The sequence below is a fragment of the Strongylocentrotus purpuratus genome, unplaced genomic scaffold (assembly GCF_000002235.5).
Source record: "Strongylocentrotus purpuratus isolate Spur 01 unplaced genomic scaffold, Spur_5.0 spur5_scaffold_4, whole genome shotgun sequence".
NCBI classification, from domain to species: Eukaryota; Metazoa; Echinodermata; class Echinoidea; order Camarodonta; family Strongylocentrotidae; genus Strongylocentrotus; species Strongylocentrotus purpuratus.
In genome coordinates this window covers 6,110,483-6,130,126 of record NW_022145610.1, presented here as the reverse complement: position 1 = coordinate 6,130,126, position 19,644 = coordinate 6,110,483, and the positions used below count along the sequence as shown (strand labels likewise).

The 19,644-nt window shown below is 37.3% G+C and overlaps 1 protein-coding gene across 2 annotated transcripts in view; it reads right to left on the bottom strand.

The window, feature by feature from the left end:
* The window catches only part of LOC583484 (probable flavin-containing monoamine oxidase A), a 28,842-nt gene extending 10,886 nt beyond the window's left edge, over positions 1 to 17,956 (bottom strand). The window contains exons 1-4 of one of the 2 annotated variants that reach the window (XM_783391.5): positions 17,719 to 17,956; positions 3,581 to 3,899; positions 3,094 to 3,181; positions 2,298 to 2,472 (exon numbers count right to left, since the gene is read on the bottom strand). In XM_783391.5, coding sequence (XP_788484.1) covers positions 2,298 to 2,472; positions 3,094 to 3,181; positions 3,581 to 3,899; positions 17,719 to 17,775 — 639 coding nt within the window. In that variant the 5' untranslated portion in view covers positions 17,776 to 17,956. Of the gene's footprint in view, positions 1 to 2,297; positions 2,473 to 3,093; positions 3,182 to 3,580; positions 3,900 to 9,071; positions 9,485 to 17,718 lie in introns of those variants that run through there. The other variant, XM_003726114.3, reaches the window with a different exon arrangement.
* Positions 17,957 to 19,644: the final 1,688 nt, after the last annotated feature.

Sequence of the window (19,644 nt, the reverse complement as noted above, 5' to 3'; positions counted from 1 at the left end):
GAGAGATCGAGAGGGAGAGAAAGTGAGGGAGAGGGAGAGCGTAAGCGAAAGAAAGGGTGAAAGAAAGAAAGAGAGCAAGAGAAAGGGCGAAAGGGCGAAAGAAAGAAAGAAAGAAAGAAAGAGAGAGAGAGAGAGAGAGAGAGAGAGAGAGAAAGAGAGAGAGGGAAAACAAGGGAGGGGTATATTATATAGACTTGAATTGTGAATAAAGACGCTATAGCCTTACTCTCATACCGACCGGTGTCAACCCTTTTTGTCCCTGCACCCTAAATTTCTTGACCCACGATAACCACTAACAACAATCATAACTGTTTAAGATATTGAAAAGGAGAGAGATTATTTCAACAGTTTAGACAATATTGTCTTCTGAACAACGTTGTAATTTCTCTTTAACTTCCCCGTTTGTTCTGCACACTCGCATAAAAATGTCAATGTGGTTATTGGTATTTGCTTTCGGTAGGCTTGACTATACAAAATTCAACAAATTGAGCCTTGTACAAATATTGACAAGAATGCTGGCATTAAGCAGTCAGTATCGATAAAACTTATGTATTTGACATTAAACAAGTTTACAGTACTGCACGTTTTCCCATTGGCTTCTAGGTGCTATATATACTGTATACATAATGAGACCGTTTACGTTAGTGCATAATATTTCTCTTTAATTCAAAGGTACTACTGAACAGACTGAATGTTTAAACACTTTTGTTACAAAATCAATCCAAAAACATAATTTGAGAGCAGTCTTTACATAAAATATTAATCTAGTAATATCTATAACTTTTGGGGAATGATTTTACAGCCGGTAAAAATATAATTGTTACTACGATCCTTATTGAAGATGAATATATGCATTGCCCCTAACCAGATAATGTTTATTACTACTACTACTACTACTACTAAATAATACTCAGTTTTTGTATAGCACTTTCAGTGATATTTTCACAGTTTTTCAGGAAGAAACTTATTAATTTCATTACGCTCACGACTATGTTAAAATGCAAGTAGTGCATTTACTATTACCTCATTATTCATTTTACTTGTTTTTGTATTAACTATATAAAAACATCGTTTATGACTTTATTTGCCTGCCAAATAAATCAGCTTATAACTTATAGTATTTCCACAATTTTAGAAAAAGGATTTGAAAACGCATATTCATTTTAAGAATAAAACTTAAATTCCCGTCTGAACTATTTGCCATTTTGACCTGAATGACCCCGCACGTAGGCCAACCTTGAACTTGCTGTCACGTAAAAATTATCTTCTTGTCTCATTGCCTTCGTAATCCTTTTTTCTTCTTCCTCTCTCCCTCTTTGTTATGTCTTTCATTCTATTGAGGGGCAATAAGTCCCCCTTCCCATGCCCCTTCTTATATATAGCTACGCGCCACCGGTTAGGGTCACGATTTGTCAAACATATTACAAGGCACATCAATGCTTTTAGCATGTGTATTTATTTGAAGAAACCAGACAAGTGGAAACAGACACAGCAGGATATTATGAGGTATCACAGCTAATCCGCTGTGATGCCGCAAAATGATCAATAGGTTTGGTAGCAATATTTGGCCTAATATATATGCATACTAGGTAGCGCGAATACAATAGTAGACTATTGACAGTACACACCTGAAATAGACGCGGTTATTATGTGTTTTGGCTATGCCAATTCTGGAATTGTATTAATTGCTGCACATGGACCAGGGGCGGTGATTTCATATCATGACGAGGGGGGGAGGTGGGCGACGGAATGCGATATTTACTTGTACATTTTGAAGGATATTACGCGAGGGAGCGTGGAGACCGAGCGAGATTTATTGGGGTGCATTTGTAATAGTCTAAACGCTGCACTCTTGGGCCCTACAGAGCATATAAGTGTGTTGCAGTCTTCAGTCAGTATTTGCTATACATTTTCCTTTGCACTTTTTCAAATTCCCCCGTTCCCCCTCAACCCTTGGATCGCCGCCCCCAAAATGGAGTATATCTACCAAAGGAAACATACTGTATTATAGTCGAACCTGTATTTTTGTAGCATTATAATACGCGAACACAAATTGATATATCACCGTCTTTGTAATCATCACATTATCATCATCGCTAATCATTGTGATGGTTGTCATCCATAATACAAAAAAATTGTAACCATTATTACCAACATAATAGACACAGATAAAAATCATTTTCTATCAGCTTAAAGAGAGATTATAGAGAACGACAACCAATATTATTATCTCAGACACGAACATTTGATCATGATTAATGTTATAATTATCATCCTTATCCTCAATGTTGACTTACCCTGGATACAAATGAACTGATGTCCAAACGTCTGAAAGGGTTGATGGGGTAAATATTCCCCTCAAATTCTTCCGATTCTCCGTCAGCATGAATCAAGATGTTCTTGCCCTCCTTGTATTCCGGATAGGTCTCCAAATTCAGTTTGTCCAGAAGTTCAAGAATAGTTCTCTGGTCTCTGCCGATATTTGGAAAAAGAGGAAATCAAAATAGTGGATATATTCAAAGAAGAATATTAAAGTCATCGAGTTATGACAGAGAACGATCGAGAATGCCGCTCTAAGTGTAATCAAGCTTTAAAGTCCCTTTCTTGTATGGCGACTTTGCTAAACATGGACGAGTAATTAGAGTATGATATGGAGAAACGAAGTTAGTTCAAGCTCGAGCTTACTTGAGGAGACCTTTGATTGAGAAGATGGCAATGATCACGAAACATTTTAACATATGCTTATAAATTCTCTTTGTATCTATTAAAGAAAATGTCAAAATTGCATCTTTCTGTTTTATGTATTCTTGTTTTTATTGAAAAATAAAATTCAATGACATAAAATATTTACAATAATATCATACCAATACATTAGATGGATGTATACAGAACACGGTACTTGATTGCATAATTTTTAATGGACAAGGCTTAGTCAGGGGAATTAGTATAACATCTTAGACTAATTTTCGACACGCCTTTTAATACACCTCTAATTCTAAGAAACAAGCCTTTTTTTTCTTTACTAGGTTACAAAGTTGTCTTTGATTCTTTCCTTTTCACATGCAGAACCAATTTATTAATTAAACTACTTACGTATTGACCCACTGGTCTCCGAGGTCGAATCGTCGAGTCCCTGTGGCCGTGTTTAGCATGGGTGAATATGTCCTACCACCCACATTTTCTATCAAAAAAAAGATAGGGAAAAGTAAGAAACAAATCGGTACTTCTTTTTAAAGAACATTACAGTCGCTTGGCTGAATTGTTATCATATATATCAAAAGACCTTAGCAAAAATCTAGAAGATCAAGTTATTGCTGTAAATCTGATAAATTTACTGTCTTGAATTCCTTTAATACGATTTCTTTGAGAGCATTGTGTGTTTTGTTTGCGTTGAATATAAACAACTTTAAAAAAAATTAAAAATAAGTTAACAAGAAAAACAGATTTATTTGACAATCACCATCTCTTAAAAAACATCTTTAGGCCTACATCTCTCAAGAAAGGAAGAGAAAACTTGGTCTCTCTGTCCAGATGACAGTTTCCTGAAAAAAAGTTAAGAAACCTGTAGTAGTTGAACTACCTTTAGCTTCGAGAACGACCAAGCTGAGGTCCGGTTGCGCTTGTCTGATCTGGTAGGCGGCCGTCAGACCGGACAACCCAGCGCCCACGATAGCGACGTCCACAGCGGGCTCGGGCTCGTGAGAGACAAGCTCGGGGAGGGACGACGACAGAGACTGGTTTTGGATTGCAACGATGGAAGGGGCGATGGGTCCGAGTTTGGACTGGCCGTTGTTGTCGTTCTCGTCCGTACTGAAAGATCGACCGAAGATGAAACTTCGGGATCGAGGCTTTTGCGGTGAGTCGGTACCATCCTCGTCTTGGTTACTAGAGACTACTTCCTGTATGACAATGATACAAATTAACAAAAGATAAGAACAATACTAACATTAACGATGGCTTTTCATACGATACCCGATGCGTCATTTCGACTGCGTTAGTACCTGCGTTAATCTAGCATTGTAATGCAATTAGTGCATACGCCAGTTATCGAAACAGAACTATTCATTTTGTTATCACTTTTTGAACGAAGCCAAAAAGCAGCGCTCAAGGATGCACGATACATATTTACATGTGCAACAGGTGTTGTGGAGAGTGGTAAATAAAGAGAGACGTACGACTAAGAGCCGGGCTGGGATTCGAACCCTAAGCCTCTCGACTGAAAGCCAAGTGAATGGAGACTATAATATATAGGCCTACTGCGGTACCTCCATACAAGTGAGGAACGTGATTTTTCTTTTCTCAAAAAGAAAATTAGTTCGTGATATCCATTTGACTGCGAAAGAACTATCGACTAACAACTTGACACCCATGCTCAAGAAAAGGCGGTAATAGAATTTTATACAAAGAGTACCATATATATCAACCAGGGAAGATGGCAATAATCATTTTGCAAATTGAAAAAAAAAAGAGGGAGAGAGAAGAAAATATAAATAAAAGAGAGAGAGAGGGAGGGAGAGGGAGGCTGGCAGACATTCAGGAAGACTTGTCAGGTTCTCGATCATACATTCAAATTATACTTTAGGGGTCGGGAAAAAAGGTATAATACAGTACATGTAGTAATGCCTCCTAGCAAAGCTTAATCTCACAATGTGTTTCGCTTCCAGATCTCGCAGAAGAGTGGGTCTAGAATATTAGGCCAAGTGAACTTGATTCTTAGTTTCTCGTCCGGGGAGAGGGTTCCATGATATTTCATAATTTTCTGCACACAAAAATGCTACTGGGCCATTTTCAACACAAACTTTTTTCTTCTCATTAGCTCTTACAAAACAGAGGCTCAAAACAAAGAGAAACTGCAGTTTTTTGATGAGTTCTGTTAACCCCGTGTCTACATGACTTTTTGTAATACGACTGTCATTTATTTATTAACAAATTGAGGAGGGGGAGGGGAAAAAAGAGGAGAGAGGGGACGGGAAACTAAAAAATATTTTTATTTGGCTTAGTTCCATTATCGTGATTATACAGGAATTATTATTGAGATATTGATTACGATATGACACTGGAGAGGTTGACACTGGAGAGGTTGACACTGGAGAGGTTGACTACATACGGTACTCTTTAGAGAGGTCGGGTCTGTGAGGCCTCCAAGAGGTGCCACTCTTTTTTCGAAGGGGAGGTGGGGGGCGACTCATGGCATATACCCATATATCTCGTCTGCCCCCCTTCTCTCTCTCTCTCTCTCTCTCTCTCTCTCTCTCTCCCTCTCTCTCTCTCTCTCTCTTTCAATTTTGCCTTCTCCACTTAAACTTTTGTTTCCTTTCGCTATTACAATATACATTTAGTATTCGTACTTCATATACCTGTCGTTGCCTCTCTTTGTGTACACTAAGACCTATTCTGTTTAAGAGCCCTTACAGAAAATAAACTCGGATCTGATCTTTCCACTCCTTTTTAGTTTCTTTGCCACGATGCACAAAGCCTTCAACAAAAGAGAACAAATTGTATTTTCGAGCGCAGTCTCATTCTTACAAAAGCTCTTTTATTAAAAAAGATATATTTTTGTGAAAACGAACTTGTTAGTTGGGTTAGACATGAATACTCCGGTACTGCATGTATTGGTGATGATGGTAGTATTCAAGTTTTGATCACATCACGCCATACCTAAAGCCAGGGTAATAATATGATTGCGGGGCCCTCAGGGAGATCAGTATTAACATTGATGAGGCAACCCTGGGCAAACAAGACATAGTAGTAGTAGTAGTAGTAGTAATAGTAGTAGTAGTAGTGGTAGTAGTAGTAGTAGTAGTATCTATCATGAAGAGCATTGCGATATTTTGTAAAGTGTATACGCTTGTTTCATAGATTATGATTATTCAAGAATCAAAATATCGAAGAAAAGTTTATGTCATTCACGTCTAGAACTCCATCGATGTCCACTAGTCAGGATAAAACATTCTCTCCCAAACACTTTTAAACGTCTATATATTCAAGGTGCCACTACAATAAACATTCTCGATTATTCTTTTTATATAGAGCTAAAATATGTTGAGTAAAGAGGTACGAAAACAGAATATTGTTGTGGTACCCTAACATTGTATATACAATCTCAGCACAGGCAGAGAAAACTAATATAGGGGAGATTGGAAGAGATGGGGGGGGGGGGGAGGGGGTAGGGGAGATTGTAGGGGGAGAGAGAGAGAGAGAGAGGAGAGGAATCGCAAAGTGTCAATGTAATAACATATGTGGATGTTCATCAGAGCTAATCATGCAATTTGAAGTTTTAGGTAAGAAAACAAGTATACTCAAAACATTTAATCGTTTGTAGAAACCTACTTTATCTCCCCAATCCCCCTCACATATTCTCTCTCTCTCTTTCCCACTCTCTTTCTATCTCTCCCTCTCTCTCTCTCTCTCTCTCTCTCCCCTCTACCCCCTCTCTCTCTCTCTCTCTCTCTCTCTCACACACTCTCTCACCCACCCTTTTGGTTGTATATCATTCTTCTTTATGCTCCTGTTTCGTGCTATACTCTCTTCAATGCCTATCAAGATATTCCCTTTTTAATTCACATTTTTATATCTTTATCTTACAATCTTCTAATTAATAGTTGGAGCGCCTTGAGCACCATGCATGCTGGATATGTGCGGTATATAAATATCCAATATTATTATATTATTATTAATTCTGAGTCTTTATTTTTGTATTGTCTCCTTTCCAATTGTTTCCTTCTATGTTTGAATCTTTACTCTCCTTTATAGCTTTCTGTATATATTTTATATACCAAATAATCTGCAGTACTCCTTTTGTTTATGTATCTATTAATTAATTTATATTTTGTTTTAATTATTATCTTTTAAAAATTATCATTATCATATCCAGAGCGGTTCGTAGCCCCTCCCCAAAAGTACCCTAAAGAATAATCTCACGTGCCTGGAAGCATAACATTTAATGGATTGGTGTGTTCTGATAAAAGTAGATCTAGACAGTGTCTACATGGAAATGCCTTCAAAGACGATCAGAACATACTGTAAATATGTTATACCCATCTGCCCACTGACATACTGATTCGCTTGCCAAGTACTATATCTTTGAGATACTACCAGCTATATGAAACCTGTTAAATAAAGGCCCTGTCACGATACAGTATGTCTGACTACTATAGACAGGTGTCCTTTCTAGACAGGTTTTAGTACAATACCTAATTTATAAGAGACCACTATAGACAGGTGGCACTTAGACATACAGATTGGGGGATTAGATATTTCAAAACGGCCAACTCAGGAGTGGACTGTCATGAAAGTCAAGCAGTTATACATACGATTCCCTTTCAAACAAAAATCATAATGCCAATGGTCTTCGATCGGTAGAAGAAAGGTCATCAAGGTTCACTTCATACTTTTCAGAAAACTGTTCTTCTTTAATGCATCGCTGTCATTTCTATACAACATCCACTCTGCTCGTGCTTTCGCACTTTCCAATACACTATCTACCTGACATGGCATTCCTGCCTGCTATGACCCCGTGGACCTACTTGCTTTAGCTGCTGATCTCCGATAGAGCGGATGAAGAAGAATACACTATGAACATGACAGACAATGAAAGCGGACAAAATATACAGTTCCTCGGGTAGACAAAGGAACATCAATTCACTGCTATTATGTAAAAAATGTGTAGAACAGGTGAATATGCATGTGACACCTGTTCTACACATTTTTACATAATAGCAGTGAAGGGATGTCCCTTTGTCTACCTGAGGAACTGTATATTTTGTCCGCTTTCATTGTCTGTCATGTTCATAGTGATAACACATGAATATGACGGACAAAGAAAGTGGACAAAATACAGTTCCTTATTCTATCCTCAACAATTGCTGTGGTAGACAAAGGAACATCCCTTCATTGCTATTATGTAAAAATGTGTAGAACAGGTGAATATGCATGTTACACCTGTTTTACACATGTTTACATAATAATAGTGAAGGGATGTTCCTTTGTCTACCACAGCAATTGCTGAAGGTAGAATGAGGAACTTTATATTTTGTCCTCTTTCTTTGTCCGTCATATTCATAGTGAGAGGAAGTTGCTACAAATATCAAGAGAACAAGGTAACAAAGGACTATTTGAATCACCTGGTACGCTGAAATGGTAATCTGTAGCTATACTGTGATTTAATACGCAGTCGTTGATGTGCAAAATCCTAAAATCCATGCACCCATATGTCTGAGCCTATCCTCAACGCACGAAGCAATTAATTTAGTCGATAAGGCATAATGTTCACTCTTAATAAACATTTCCTAACAAATTTGTTAATATTTAATTGGGAAATGTTAATTAAACTTCTAGTCTTTTATGAATTACAATTGAATCCACATACTTTAACATAACCAGGATAATTAATAATAATTTGTATGCAATGTAAATTCACCTGTCCCATAACTTTCCGAAGGAAATGTGGCTCCGTCGTACTCCCTCCCGCCCTCGCAAATAAGTACCCAGTTAAAAGTGCTTTTTTTTTCTTATCAACATGAAATATATGGATCATCATTGGTCTAGCTGACAAAGTGCTCCCCCCTTTAAAAAGAATATATATAGTTCAAGTTCAATTTTAATGTTCCACATTTTACAGAAAATATAAACATACATAGAAAATATAAACATACATATAAAATAACAAATTATACATTACAATAATGTAGTATAAATGAGCACATGTCAATGATTCTCAATTCATATAATAGATAAAGTAGAATGTGAGGAACCTATTAAAAAGCAAGGTTGTATACTGGTGATTATACGTCACGGACAGAATGATGCAGATGCATTGGCACCAATACCCAGAGTCAACCGGTTAAAAGCGTAGTCAAAATGCGTAGTCACCCGAGCAATTTAGTAAGCATAGCACAAAGTAATTAGTTTGTACATGTATACATTACAACACCGGAACAGGCATCATTAATTAACATTTAATATTAACATTGAATAAAATAAAAGGACTGTGGGGAGGGCAAACAAATTATATTAGATGTAAGAATGTAATATATATCTAAATGTTAGTGAAAATAAGAGAACAAACTTACAATATAGGCGGGTCTCTTCATCTTTAAGTAAGACACAGTTACGTAACGATCGACATCGGGATCGCCCGTCAGTGTAATATCGGTTCCATTTGTTGTCCCGTTCATGTTGAACGCCCAAAACGATTTTCGCAGAAGATTTCAGATCCCAGAGATTTCGTATGCCACAGTGAATTATGGCAAACCAACTATAAACGGAAAGCACTTCAAATGAAGCAGGCTAATGCACTTGTAAAGAAGTGATCAAATAGTAGGAGTGCCAGTATTGCTTGTAATTGTAGTAGATCGTATACAGGAGAATGACTAGCTACAATCAACTGGCACGGCGAGTAATATATGTGGCCAATTGGTTATGTTCACTGCACCGTGCATCGCTGGGCCGGGAATCTCACTATAAAGCACTCTGTTCTTGCCAGCAAAAGCGTTGAGGTTTCTTTTTGTGTCAAAAGCAGGGATTTCGCTTGCATACCTTTTATCCCTGGTTTACGGACCAGTGCGTTTGAATAATACTAAATCTCGACTTTATTGAGACTTGAGGACAATCTTTAGGGCAAAGGGCAGAGTGTCCCAACTTTTTCAAGTAACTCCAAAGTGCCCTTTTTTACACAGGAAAAGTGCCCAATTTACTTTGAATAGTGCCCCTGCTACTTTTCACCTATGATAAGTGCCCCTTTTATTTTGACACGTGCTCCTTTTCCTTCGACAAGTTCCCATTTTTCCTTTGCAGTAAGTGTCCATTTTCCCTTCTCATGAGAGCCCTTTTTCACTTTTGATAAGTGCCCCCTTCACCTCTGATGAATACCCTATTCAAATTGAGAGGTGCCCCTTTTACTTTGACAAATGCCCTTTTACTTTGAAAGAAATGCCCCTTCCCCTTATAACAACACCCCTTTTATAACTCCCATAAGCGCACCTTTTATTTTCACATGAGCCCCTTTTCCTTTATGTTTAGAGCCACTTCTCCCCTTTTAATAAAAGCCCCCTCAAATCTGATCAGTGCCCCTATTCTTTCAACAAATGCCCTTTTTCCTTTATTATAAGTCCCCTTTTTCATTATCATGAATACCCCTTTTCATACCTGGTCAGTGCCCCTTTTCAGGTGCGATAACTTAGTTCCCTTTTTCACCTCTAATAGTTTCCCTTTTAACAAGATACATGCCCTTTTCCTTTCTAATAAGGGACCTGTATAGCCGCTTTACTGGATCATGAAATAATCGGATCCATAATGCTAGATTATAATACAGTGGTGTTTCCATAAAATGATAAACATGAAGAGGTATATATATATACTAGCTGCGATACCCACGTGCGAGTGTCATTAATTCAAATGGGGGAAGGGGGAGGAGAGGGGGTATTGGGTAATCTCCTGATTAAGAGTATCATTGATGTGGTGTTCTTTAACCCAACACCCTCGTCCCCAAAGGTAAATCGAACCTTTACAGCACGATTGAATCATAGATGGCGTCCTTCATCATAGACACACCTTTATCATTTAGCCCAGTGACATACGAAAAAATAGAATGTGTTTTATAAATTTGATTGGTATTATTCGTCTGTGGATGATGAGTAGATAAAATAAATGACATAACAAATCAACGACTTAAAGGTACTATGTCCCATTTGTAGGCCAAACAAATGAAAAGGTTAAATTCCAACGGCATTTGGAAGATAATACTAATTTAGAACTTCCCTAAAAAAAGAGGGGGGGGGGGCTTGAAAATGACTTTAAGTGGGAAAATAACGGCTATTAGTTGTCGAATCGACTTAAGAGCTGTAGAGCCAGTAAGTAATAGTCTGATTTTCAGACCATTGTACCGAATGGTTGTACGTTTTATACTGCGCAAAGATTCAATCAGTTTAATTTTGGCCATTACAAGAAGTGGGTTATTGATTTAGACAAATGCTCGTGTACCCTTTACAGCTCATTTTATGGATGTTATTACCAAAGAAGAAAAAAGCCAGTCAGTCACTCAATAGTGTCTGACAGTGAAGTCTAGCAAGTAAACAGGTTTTCTTGTATAATTTTAATATTGCTGAATATTAGGACACTGCTAACGTTTAAATTTCACAGATAGGACATACATGACATATTTACAATTCCTGCAAAGTTCTACAGGATTTGATGTTGGCTGCAAAAGGGACATAGTATCTTTAATAGCCGACACGATTAATATCGTAGAGGTGTCGTGATCTAGTGGATACATAACTAGACTATAGATCACATGGTCCGCGGTTCGAGTCCCATCGCGGCGATACTGTCCTTTGGCAAGACATTAATCTACATTTGCCACACTCGACCCAGGTGAGGTAACTGGGTACCCGGCAGGAATTAATTCCTTTAAATGCTAGAGCGCTATAATGACAGACATGCCAAAGCTGGGTCATAATTGTGGAACGCCAGGAGTTTCAGGTCTGACAGACATGAGCGCTGTACAAGAACCCAATATAATTATTGTTATTGTGTATTATAAGATACTATTACAACTGGCTTGTATTTTTAAAGATGCCCATACCCTTTAATATAATTTCTTACCTTGTTGATGCATCGTTAAAAGAACCACATCGCCATATTGCATGCTTTATTAATATAAATCATTGTCTTGTCGTGTTTTTTTCTTCTTCAAAACTTTGCTGGTAGATGGGTACAGTGTAGTTTAAATAACATTACATTCAGTTAATGTCGAAATATCGTGCGGGCGCTGCAATGAAAATGTGACTGTTATATTTATTCACTTTCTCACTACTTTTTTAAAATTAGGTATTTGGCATTTTTTCTTCATCTAACAGGCGCAGGGTATTATATATATATTTCTAGTCGGGCAGTAAAAAAGGAAGAAGAAGGAAACAAATAAAATCATAGGCCTATTCGAATTCGAATTCGAATTATATACATCGTAACTACTTGCTCCAAATTTGTTTAAGGAGGCATGTTTAGCAAGTGCATACAAAGCTCTTTCTTACTCTTTATAGCCATTAAATAACATTTATCGACATGTGAATTTGGAGTTTTGTTTATTTTCATTCAAGAAACCCACACAAAAATTGAAAATATTAGCGAAATAATCTTCTTTTCTGCAAATATTGATGCCAACAATAAAAAACATACCAGCTATTAGTCAATATTTGCGGGCAATAATCTGTCAAAATTACGAGGGTTTTTTTTTTCCCCCGACTACTTGGAATTAAAGCGAAAAAGCGGGTAAAGCGATCTCGATAAAGTGAGGAGTTTAGGATCAGGACGAGCAGAAGCAAAGGGAGAGAAAGAGAGAGAGAGATAGAGAGGGAGAGAGAAGGGAGAGGAGGAGAGAGAGAGGGGGGAGAAAGAGAGAGAAAGAGAGTGAGAGAGAGAGGGAGAGAGGGGAGGAGGAACAGACAAACAGACAGACGGACAGTCAGAGAGAGAGAGAGGGAGAGAGAGAGAGGGGGGGGGGGGGAGGAGGAACAGACAAAGAGAGAGAGAGAGAGAACAAAAAGAGAGAGAGAGAGAGAGAGACTTCAGCATTGATGCCAACAGTATAACAAAAATGTTGGTATCAAATAGGATCGAACGCATGCATATTTACAACAATAAGCATTGCTCTAATCAGGCAGTCCATAATTATTTACGATTGTGTGCATTTATGCGAGTATTCCGCCCCAGAATAGGTGCCCATGGCTCTGATACAAATGCTCAAAATAATTTTGAAAAGGACCATGATCAGTATAATTAGGCCTACCTTTACGTCTCTGGATACAATCTCAAGAAGGTGATGATAAATACATTTTTTTTCTGTTTCCATTTACAATAAAAAATCACATTGTTATATGAACTAGGCCTACACGAACTTCGCATGTTCGTTTATTTTACAATGATAAACGGTAATAAATCTTTACAATGCATTTTCACACAATTCCTCTTTCAGTTTCATTAGTAGCATTTATATGACATTTTTTCACAAACTTGTGTAGTACTGCACAAAAAGGGGACACTCCTGATTTATTAATCAATAGAGCGCTCTTCAAATGCGTTAGAAATGACAACTTTATACAGCAAAATTCTCCATTGTGGATTTTCAGGTTATAGTACATGAAGTATAAATTATACCAATGCTTATAAAGAATAGAAGACTTATAGTTATATTCTAAAGGAAATTAATCGGATTTGTCGAGAATTGTAGCCTATTCTTTATCTGAGAATAAGGATTTATGATATGTGGTTATTTTAATTTACACGACGTTGTTATAATTTTGCATTTTGAACCCAACTTCTGAGATTTCAGCCCATCTCTCTAAAATACAATTTTTGACAGGAAGAGTGGTATCATTTCGAGCACACACTGCCAGCAACTGAGCGCATGCCCCTCACCTTATAAATGGATTTATCATTCAATTTATATAAATTCAAATTTTCTTCCATTTTGTGTTCATTAACGAAATATTCAAATGATGTAATGTATGCATAATGGAAAAAAAAAGGCGTAAATATCATGAATCATAATTTTGGTAAACGTCTGTACAGAACAATATGAAATAAACAAGGAATGCAATAGACGAATTTGCGAATAAAGGGAAAGAAACGGAAAACAAGGAACTAGAGTAAAGAAAATGCGATATGAAGGGGGGGGGGGGGAGATCGCTGTGAAGCCAAACAAACTAACGGACCTGGGCCCTGTCTTACAAAGAGTTGATATTGATCCGAATCAATATCAAGTCCCTAAATCAATCACAAGTTTGCAGTCTCCCATCTCCTATGTACATAGTGATTGATATCAATCATAAATAAGTTGCGATTGATATCAACTCTTTGTAATATAGGGCCCGGGTGTATAAACCATCGTCATTATAAGCATGATAATTGAGGATATCCATTTTTTCAACTGATAATTACTTTAGGAATTTAGCTCTTGCACAGAAACGATAATAATTGTACTTACTATGATGTTGTCGAAAGCTTTACCAGCATCGTCCGTTAGCTTTTTAAAAAATTCTGCCATTTATAACTCCCATGCACGTATTCGGTATCCACACCGATTCAGCGATTATTGGTAGAGAATTATGAAGAAAAAAAACATCTGTTCATGCTCGGTGTATTGTTGACATTTCTATATTGTGCGCCCCAAAATAGATGAGCAGCGAGACAGTTTTACCAATGATAGCTATGAGCTGAGAGTTTGATGAATACGGCTGCTGTTTATCGTATTTCATTCTCATATATATGTTCAGCGATGCTTTAGATATTTCTTTTAATACTAGATCATGCATTTTTTCTCCAGGGAAACAGGTTATTTCTCTCCGAAGAATGAATTATGAAGATTATTATTTATGTATCTCATTTCAGATATGTGACAGGACATGCATGGTATTGTGTCACGGCTTAGGGAGGACATCCTTGTCAGATTTATATACAAATAAATAGATCAAAATGTTATAAAGATTACAGATTCGTCTGTATATATGAGTTACCCTATTTAGCATATTCATGTCTTGTTGATACTTAATTGAAGTACTGTTTTATTATTTAGAAATTCAGTATTTACACAACATCATAAATTGGGAGAATTAGTAATTTGTTCCTCATTACAAACATTTTTCAGTCTTCGGGACCATAATAATTAGGCTAAGTCGGTCGGAGATCAATGGCCGGTGTAATCATTATGCACTAATTATGCACCGGCGGTAAATTCTATGATACACATCAGGTGGAAGTATTTTTTCAAGAGGGGAAACCAGTGTTCGTTCAGCATTTCCATCACTTTGGCACTGATTATTCTAAAGTGTGGGACGTCTCTATGTGTAAACAATATCTGGATATTTGAGGGTAATTTGTACAAGTGCTATCTCCGAATAGATCATTTTCGTAATGTAACCAATAAATGCATTAGTCTTTGTGAAGTGCCGCAATACAAATTATGTCATTCACCTGATAGGAATAATAGTACTTCTATAGTCAGAATGCAACTGCATAATTTATATTAAGTGTTGCTAGGTAGATTCTGTCTATTGAAATACTATTATTCTTATCAGGTGAATGGAATAATCTGTATTGAGGCACTTCACGAAGACTTATGCATTAAATTTGGTTACATTACGAAAATGGCCTATTAGTATGGAAGGAACGGATTCATACAAGAGGCATTAGCATATACGCTACATGTGTCGATGAAAAGGTTCGACTTTATCTTACTTTTGGACTGACATTTGATGTTTTTACAAGGTTCCTGCAGCAGGATCAAAATGATATATTTAATTTGTAATCCTTCCTTTTTATAATCTTCTTTCTTTTAATCCTCTTTCTTTTAATAGAAATTATTTTAAAAAAAAGTGAATTTGTTAACCAACAGTATAAACGCCAATAGAATTTGAACACTTTAAAATTGAATTCCTTCCTGGTTGTTGGTGTTCGGCAAACGTAATCGGTAACCGATTGTACATCATTCGTAGATCAGCTGTCGACCTATTCTCAACTAAATATCGCCCGGTATCACAGGGAATCAGTCGGCAATATAATCAGTCTGAGAAATGTTGCCTACCCTTGGAAGACCGAGAAACACATTTTCACTACCGGTTTGGTCGGCAGAAGGTTTATGCAGCAGCCGCCTCTAGCCGACCAAAATGCTCAGAAGACAACTGTCAAACTTTCAGGCCCGAATTCACAAAGGAGGTTTGTCGACAAACCCCCTTTTGTTTTTTACAAACCAAGGTTTGTAAAAACGCGTCGAAACGCGTCGTATGACGCACATAAACCTCGGTTTGTCGACAAACCTTCTTTGTGAATTCGGGCCAACTTAGACTGACAAAACCTCTCTGGGACCTCTGACAACCAACTCCCCGACTAGCTTCTCAACCGATGGTTGTCAGGTGTCGGCGACCAATCGTAAGTCCAGCGTAAGGCATAAGAAGAAAAAAAAAATCGTTGAGCTCAGTGGACTTCAACGCGTCAGCAATCTTCCAATTGCATGAAGGATCAATCACGCCCTCAACTGAATATCGATTTTTTTTTTATCTTCCCGCGGATGATTCAATTCAATTCAATTCATGTTATTTGCACTTTTGATAAAAATCACAATAACAAACATTGACAATACAAAGTCATTTTCAACAAATAACACAACAGAACAAAAGTATCAAAATGTGGGGGACAAACAAAGGCCAAAGGCCTATCAAAGACTTGTCCCTAAACTATGTAAATAATTAAATATAAATTAAGTGGTACATGGCAAAAAACAAGGCATACGTACCACTTTACAGATTCAGAGGGTGTATGATTTGTAAGATTAGATTTATATTTTCTTTTAAAACTAGATAAGTAAGGGCAATCTTTTATTTCGGACAAAAGACTATTCCACAATTTTGGACCTCTAAATTTTATTGTGGTACGGGAAAATTCATACATATATTTTGGTATTCGAATGTGGTTGGACTGTCTAATAGAGTATGGTACAAAAGAACAGTTTTGGGAAAACAATCATTTAAAAACATTGGTAGCAGACCGTGCAAGTACGAAAACATAAAACTGGCTAATTGCAACTTATCTTGAATTTTCAACTGTTTAGCTTTCACAAACAGAGGATCCGTGTGTGCTAAGGGTGCTGAACCAATTCATATTGCTCTTTTTTGTAAAATTATAATTCTATTAAGATGGGTTGACGCACAACTACCCCAAATAATGTTACAGTATGTCAAATAAAATAGCAATTAGAATATGGTGAGGTAAAACTTTCTTTAGTCGATTTAACGCCCCAATGACTTTTGATATTTTGCATGCTGTCTCAGAAACATGATTTTTCCAACGTAACTCATCATCCATCCTAAATAACCCCTAAGAAATTAGTAAAATGTACCAAAGAAATTTGGCACTTGTCAATGAATACATTTATATCAGTTATTTCTTTACTTGTATTCTTGGGTTGAAAAAGCATACAACATGTTTTGGCAAGATTAATTTTCAATTTGTTAGATGCAAACCAACCAAAAAGCTTTTTGAGCTCAGTGTTCAGAGTGCTACATAGATAATCAACATTGTCTCCTGGTAAAAATAAGTTAGTATCATCGGCGTAAGTTTATTATTAAATATTTCAAATGTTGTGAACTTGTTTAAAAACAAATAATTTATTATAACAAGTTTAAATATTAACAGGAATAACTATGCAAACTGATCATATAAGATTTAAGATAAACAACAAAACATCGACATTGATTTTATAAGGTTTAAGAAATTTTATGCGACACTAAAAAAATCAAACATATCCAAGCATATTTGATATATCATGAAGGAACTATTCTGTTTAAAATATAACAAAGGAGCGCTATAAATCTTCTTTCTTTAAAACGTACATTCAAATATCACATAATTATGTTATTAAGCCAGGTGGTGGTGGTGGTGGTGGTGGTGGTGGTTTTACCTGGCTGCTAAGAAAGCATAAGTGCTTGTTAGTAAGCAACCAGACGGCCGACGACTTTAGGTCCTCTCCGAGGGACCTGGTAATGAGGATTAATGCCTTACCAAAAGGCACTAGCGCATCGACTTGGTTTCGAACCCGGGTCACCGGATTACGAGACCACTGCTCTGCCAACTGAGCTATCGCGCCTGCTCTTAAAAAAAAGAATGTGATCATTCAGTTAAAAAACGAAAAAGCGCTTATCTTAGTAACTAAAATGTGACTTATCTTACCTTTATGTTTTCCAACAAGTTTTCAACGGAGAGTTGCTTCAGAAAGCTTCTCGACATCTCAACTTCTTTCTCTTCAACTGCTCGATATTGCTTTTTCTTGATTAATGATGCGTTTACTCCCCTTATTTGTTGACTGCACCAGTGTTCATCAATCAAATTAATAGGATAATGGATGAAAATGGAAAGTGACAGTTGATTGTCGATCACGTTAGCAGTCTAATACGGGATTGACCTTTTCTTGTATTTCTTGCTGTATTTGTATGAATAATTACGTTGTGCCCGCTTGGCTCTCATGTAATTTAACACCAACCGACCAGGGAAAGAGAAGACACAAAAATGATGGCATCTTTTCACGGACGAATCAATAAATATACGAGACTATGAAATTATATGATCATCATTGTTATGAACACCGAGGATATTTACTCGGAAGAGGACGCCTATAAAACGATCAATTTTATAAAGAGGTTTATCATCAAACTAATTATCTGATATAGGGAATAGGGCTATCTTAAATTTTTTAATTCTTGATCGTTCCAGTCATTAATTAATCACAATATTGCACCAACATTCTGCCACATTTATGAGGGTAATGAGGCCAAAACGTGCATATCCAAACTCGTGGCGTCAGTTTGGACCACGTGACATACCAGTAAACCTGTTATAAGAACCCCACCTTATAAAGACTTGCAATTGATCCAAATCAACCGCAAGTCCTCTAATCAATTGCAAATAAGTTGCAATCAATCGCAACTCTTCATAAGACAGGGTCCAGCGGAAGATCTAAGGTGGAGGAGGGGGGGGGGGGGGGGGTTGAGGGGGTTGAGGGGGTTGAGGCCAACGTATGCGTTCGCGTCCTGGAGCCCCCGGACGATCTCGAGTTTTAGCCATTCTGAACCGTCCAGACGAAACACACACATGGACAGTTTTATCATGGACCTACTACAAAAAGGGATCTTTGGTCCAGGCGTCCGCCTTATAATAGGGGCTTTTAGATTTGCACGACGAGAACGTGGACTGCTCAAACGTGACATCCTTTTAAGGCAATGTGACGTCCTTTTAAGGCACTGACAGTGCCCGGCAGTGCCTTAAAAGGATGTCACGTGTAGCAGTCCACGTTCTCGTCGTGCAAATCTAAAAGTCCATATTATCATCATTATTACCTCCACCGCTACAACCATCATCATCATCACCATCACCATCACCACCATCATCACCATCACTATCATCATCATCATCATCAGCGCCATCATCATCATCCTCGCCATCACACACTTTAAAAAAAAAACACGAAAATGTTGACCTATAAAGAGCGAAAAGGTAACTCGCATGTCGTTGGGTAAACATATTTACCCGAGTGGTTGTGTCAACTGTAACTAAGAAAAGGGTAAAAGTTAATAAAATCTGTGTTTCAAAATGTAGCTCTAAAATGAGTAAACCATAATTTTACTCATTTTCTGTCGAGTTACCTGATTATTCATGTGCTGTGTAATTAACAATTTTACTCATTATTGAGAATGAAAATCTTTTCCCTTATTCCTCAATTTTACGAGCAGCCTCTATACGGATTAGCCCCAGGGCCAATACAAGAAATTGCATAATGCTCGTAGATAATGTAAACACAAACATCTTAGCCCGTAGCCTCCTAGGATGCCCTAAAGATCGCACGAATAGTCGTAGACCAATTTATCGTACTGCGCTCGGAGAAAACGTAATCCAGGCATTAGTTAATGCGACAAGATGTTAGTAGGCTCTTTAAAATAGTCTTAGGTTATTATATCGATTAAAACCTTTAAAAGCTCAGATAAATTGGATTACTTTAAACTTGCCCCCCCCCCTCCACATTTTCGAGTACCCCAAAAGTACCCCTCTATTATTCCGGGAAAATGCCCCTTTACTTCAGATAAGTGTCCCTCCCCCTTTTTG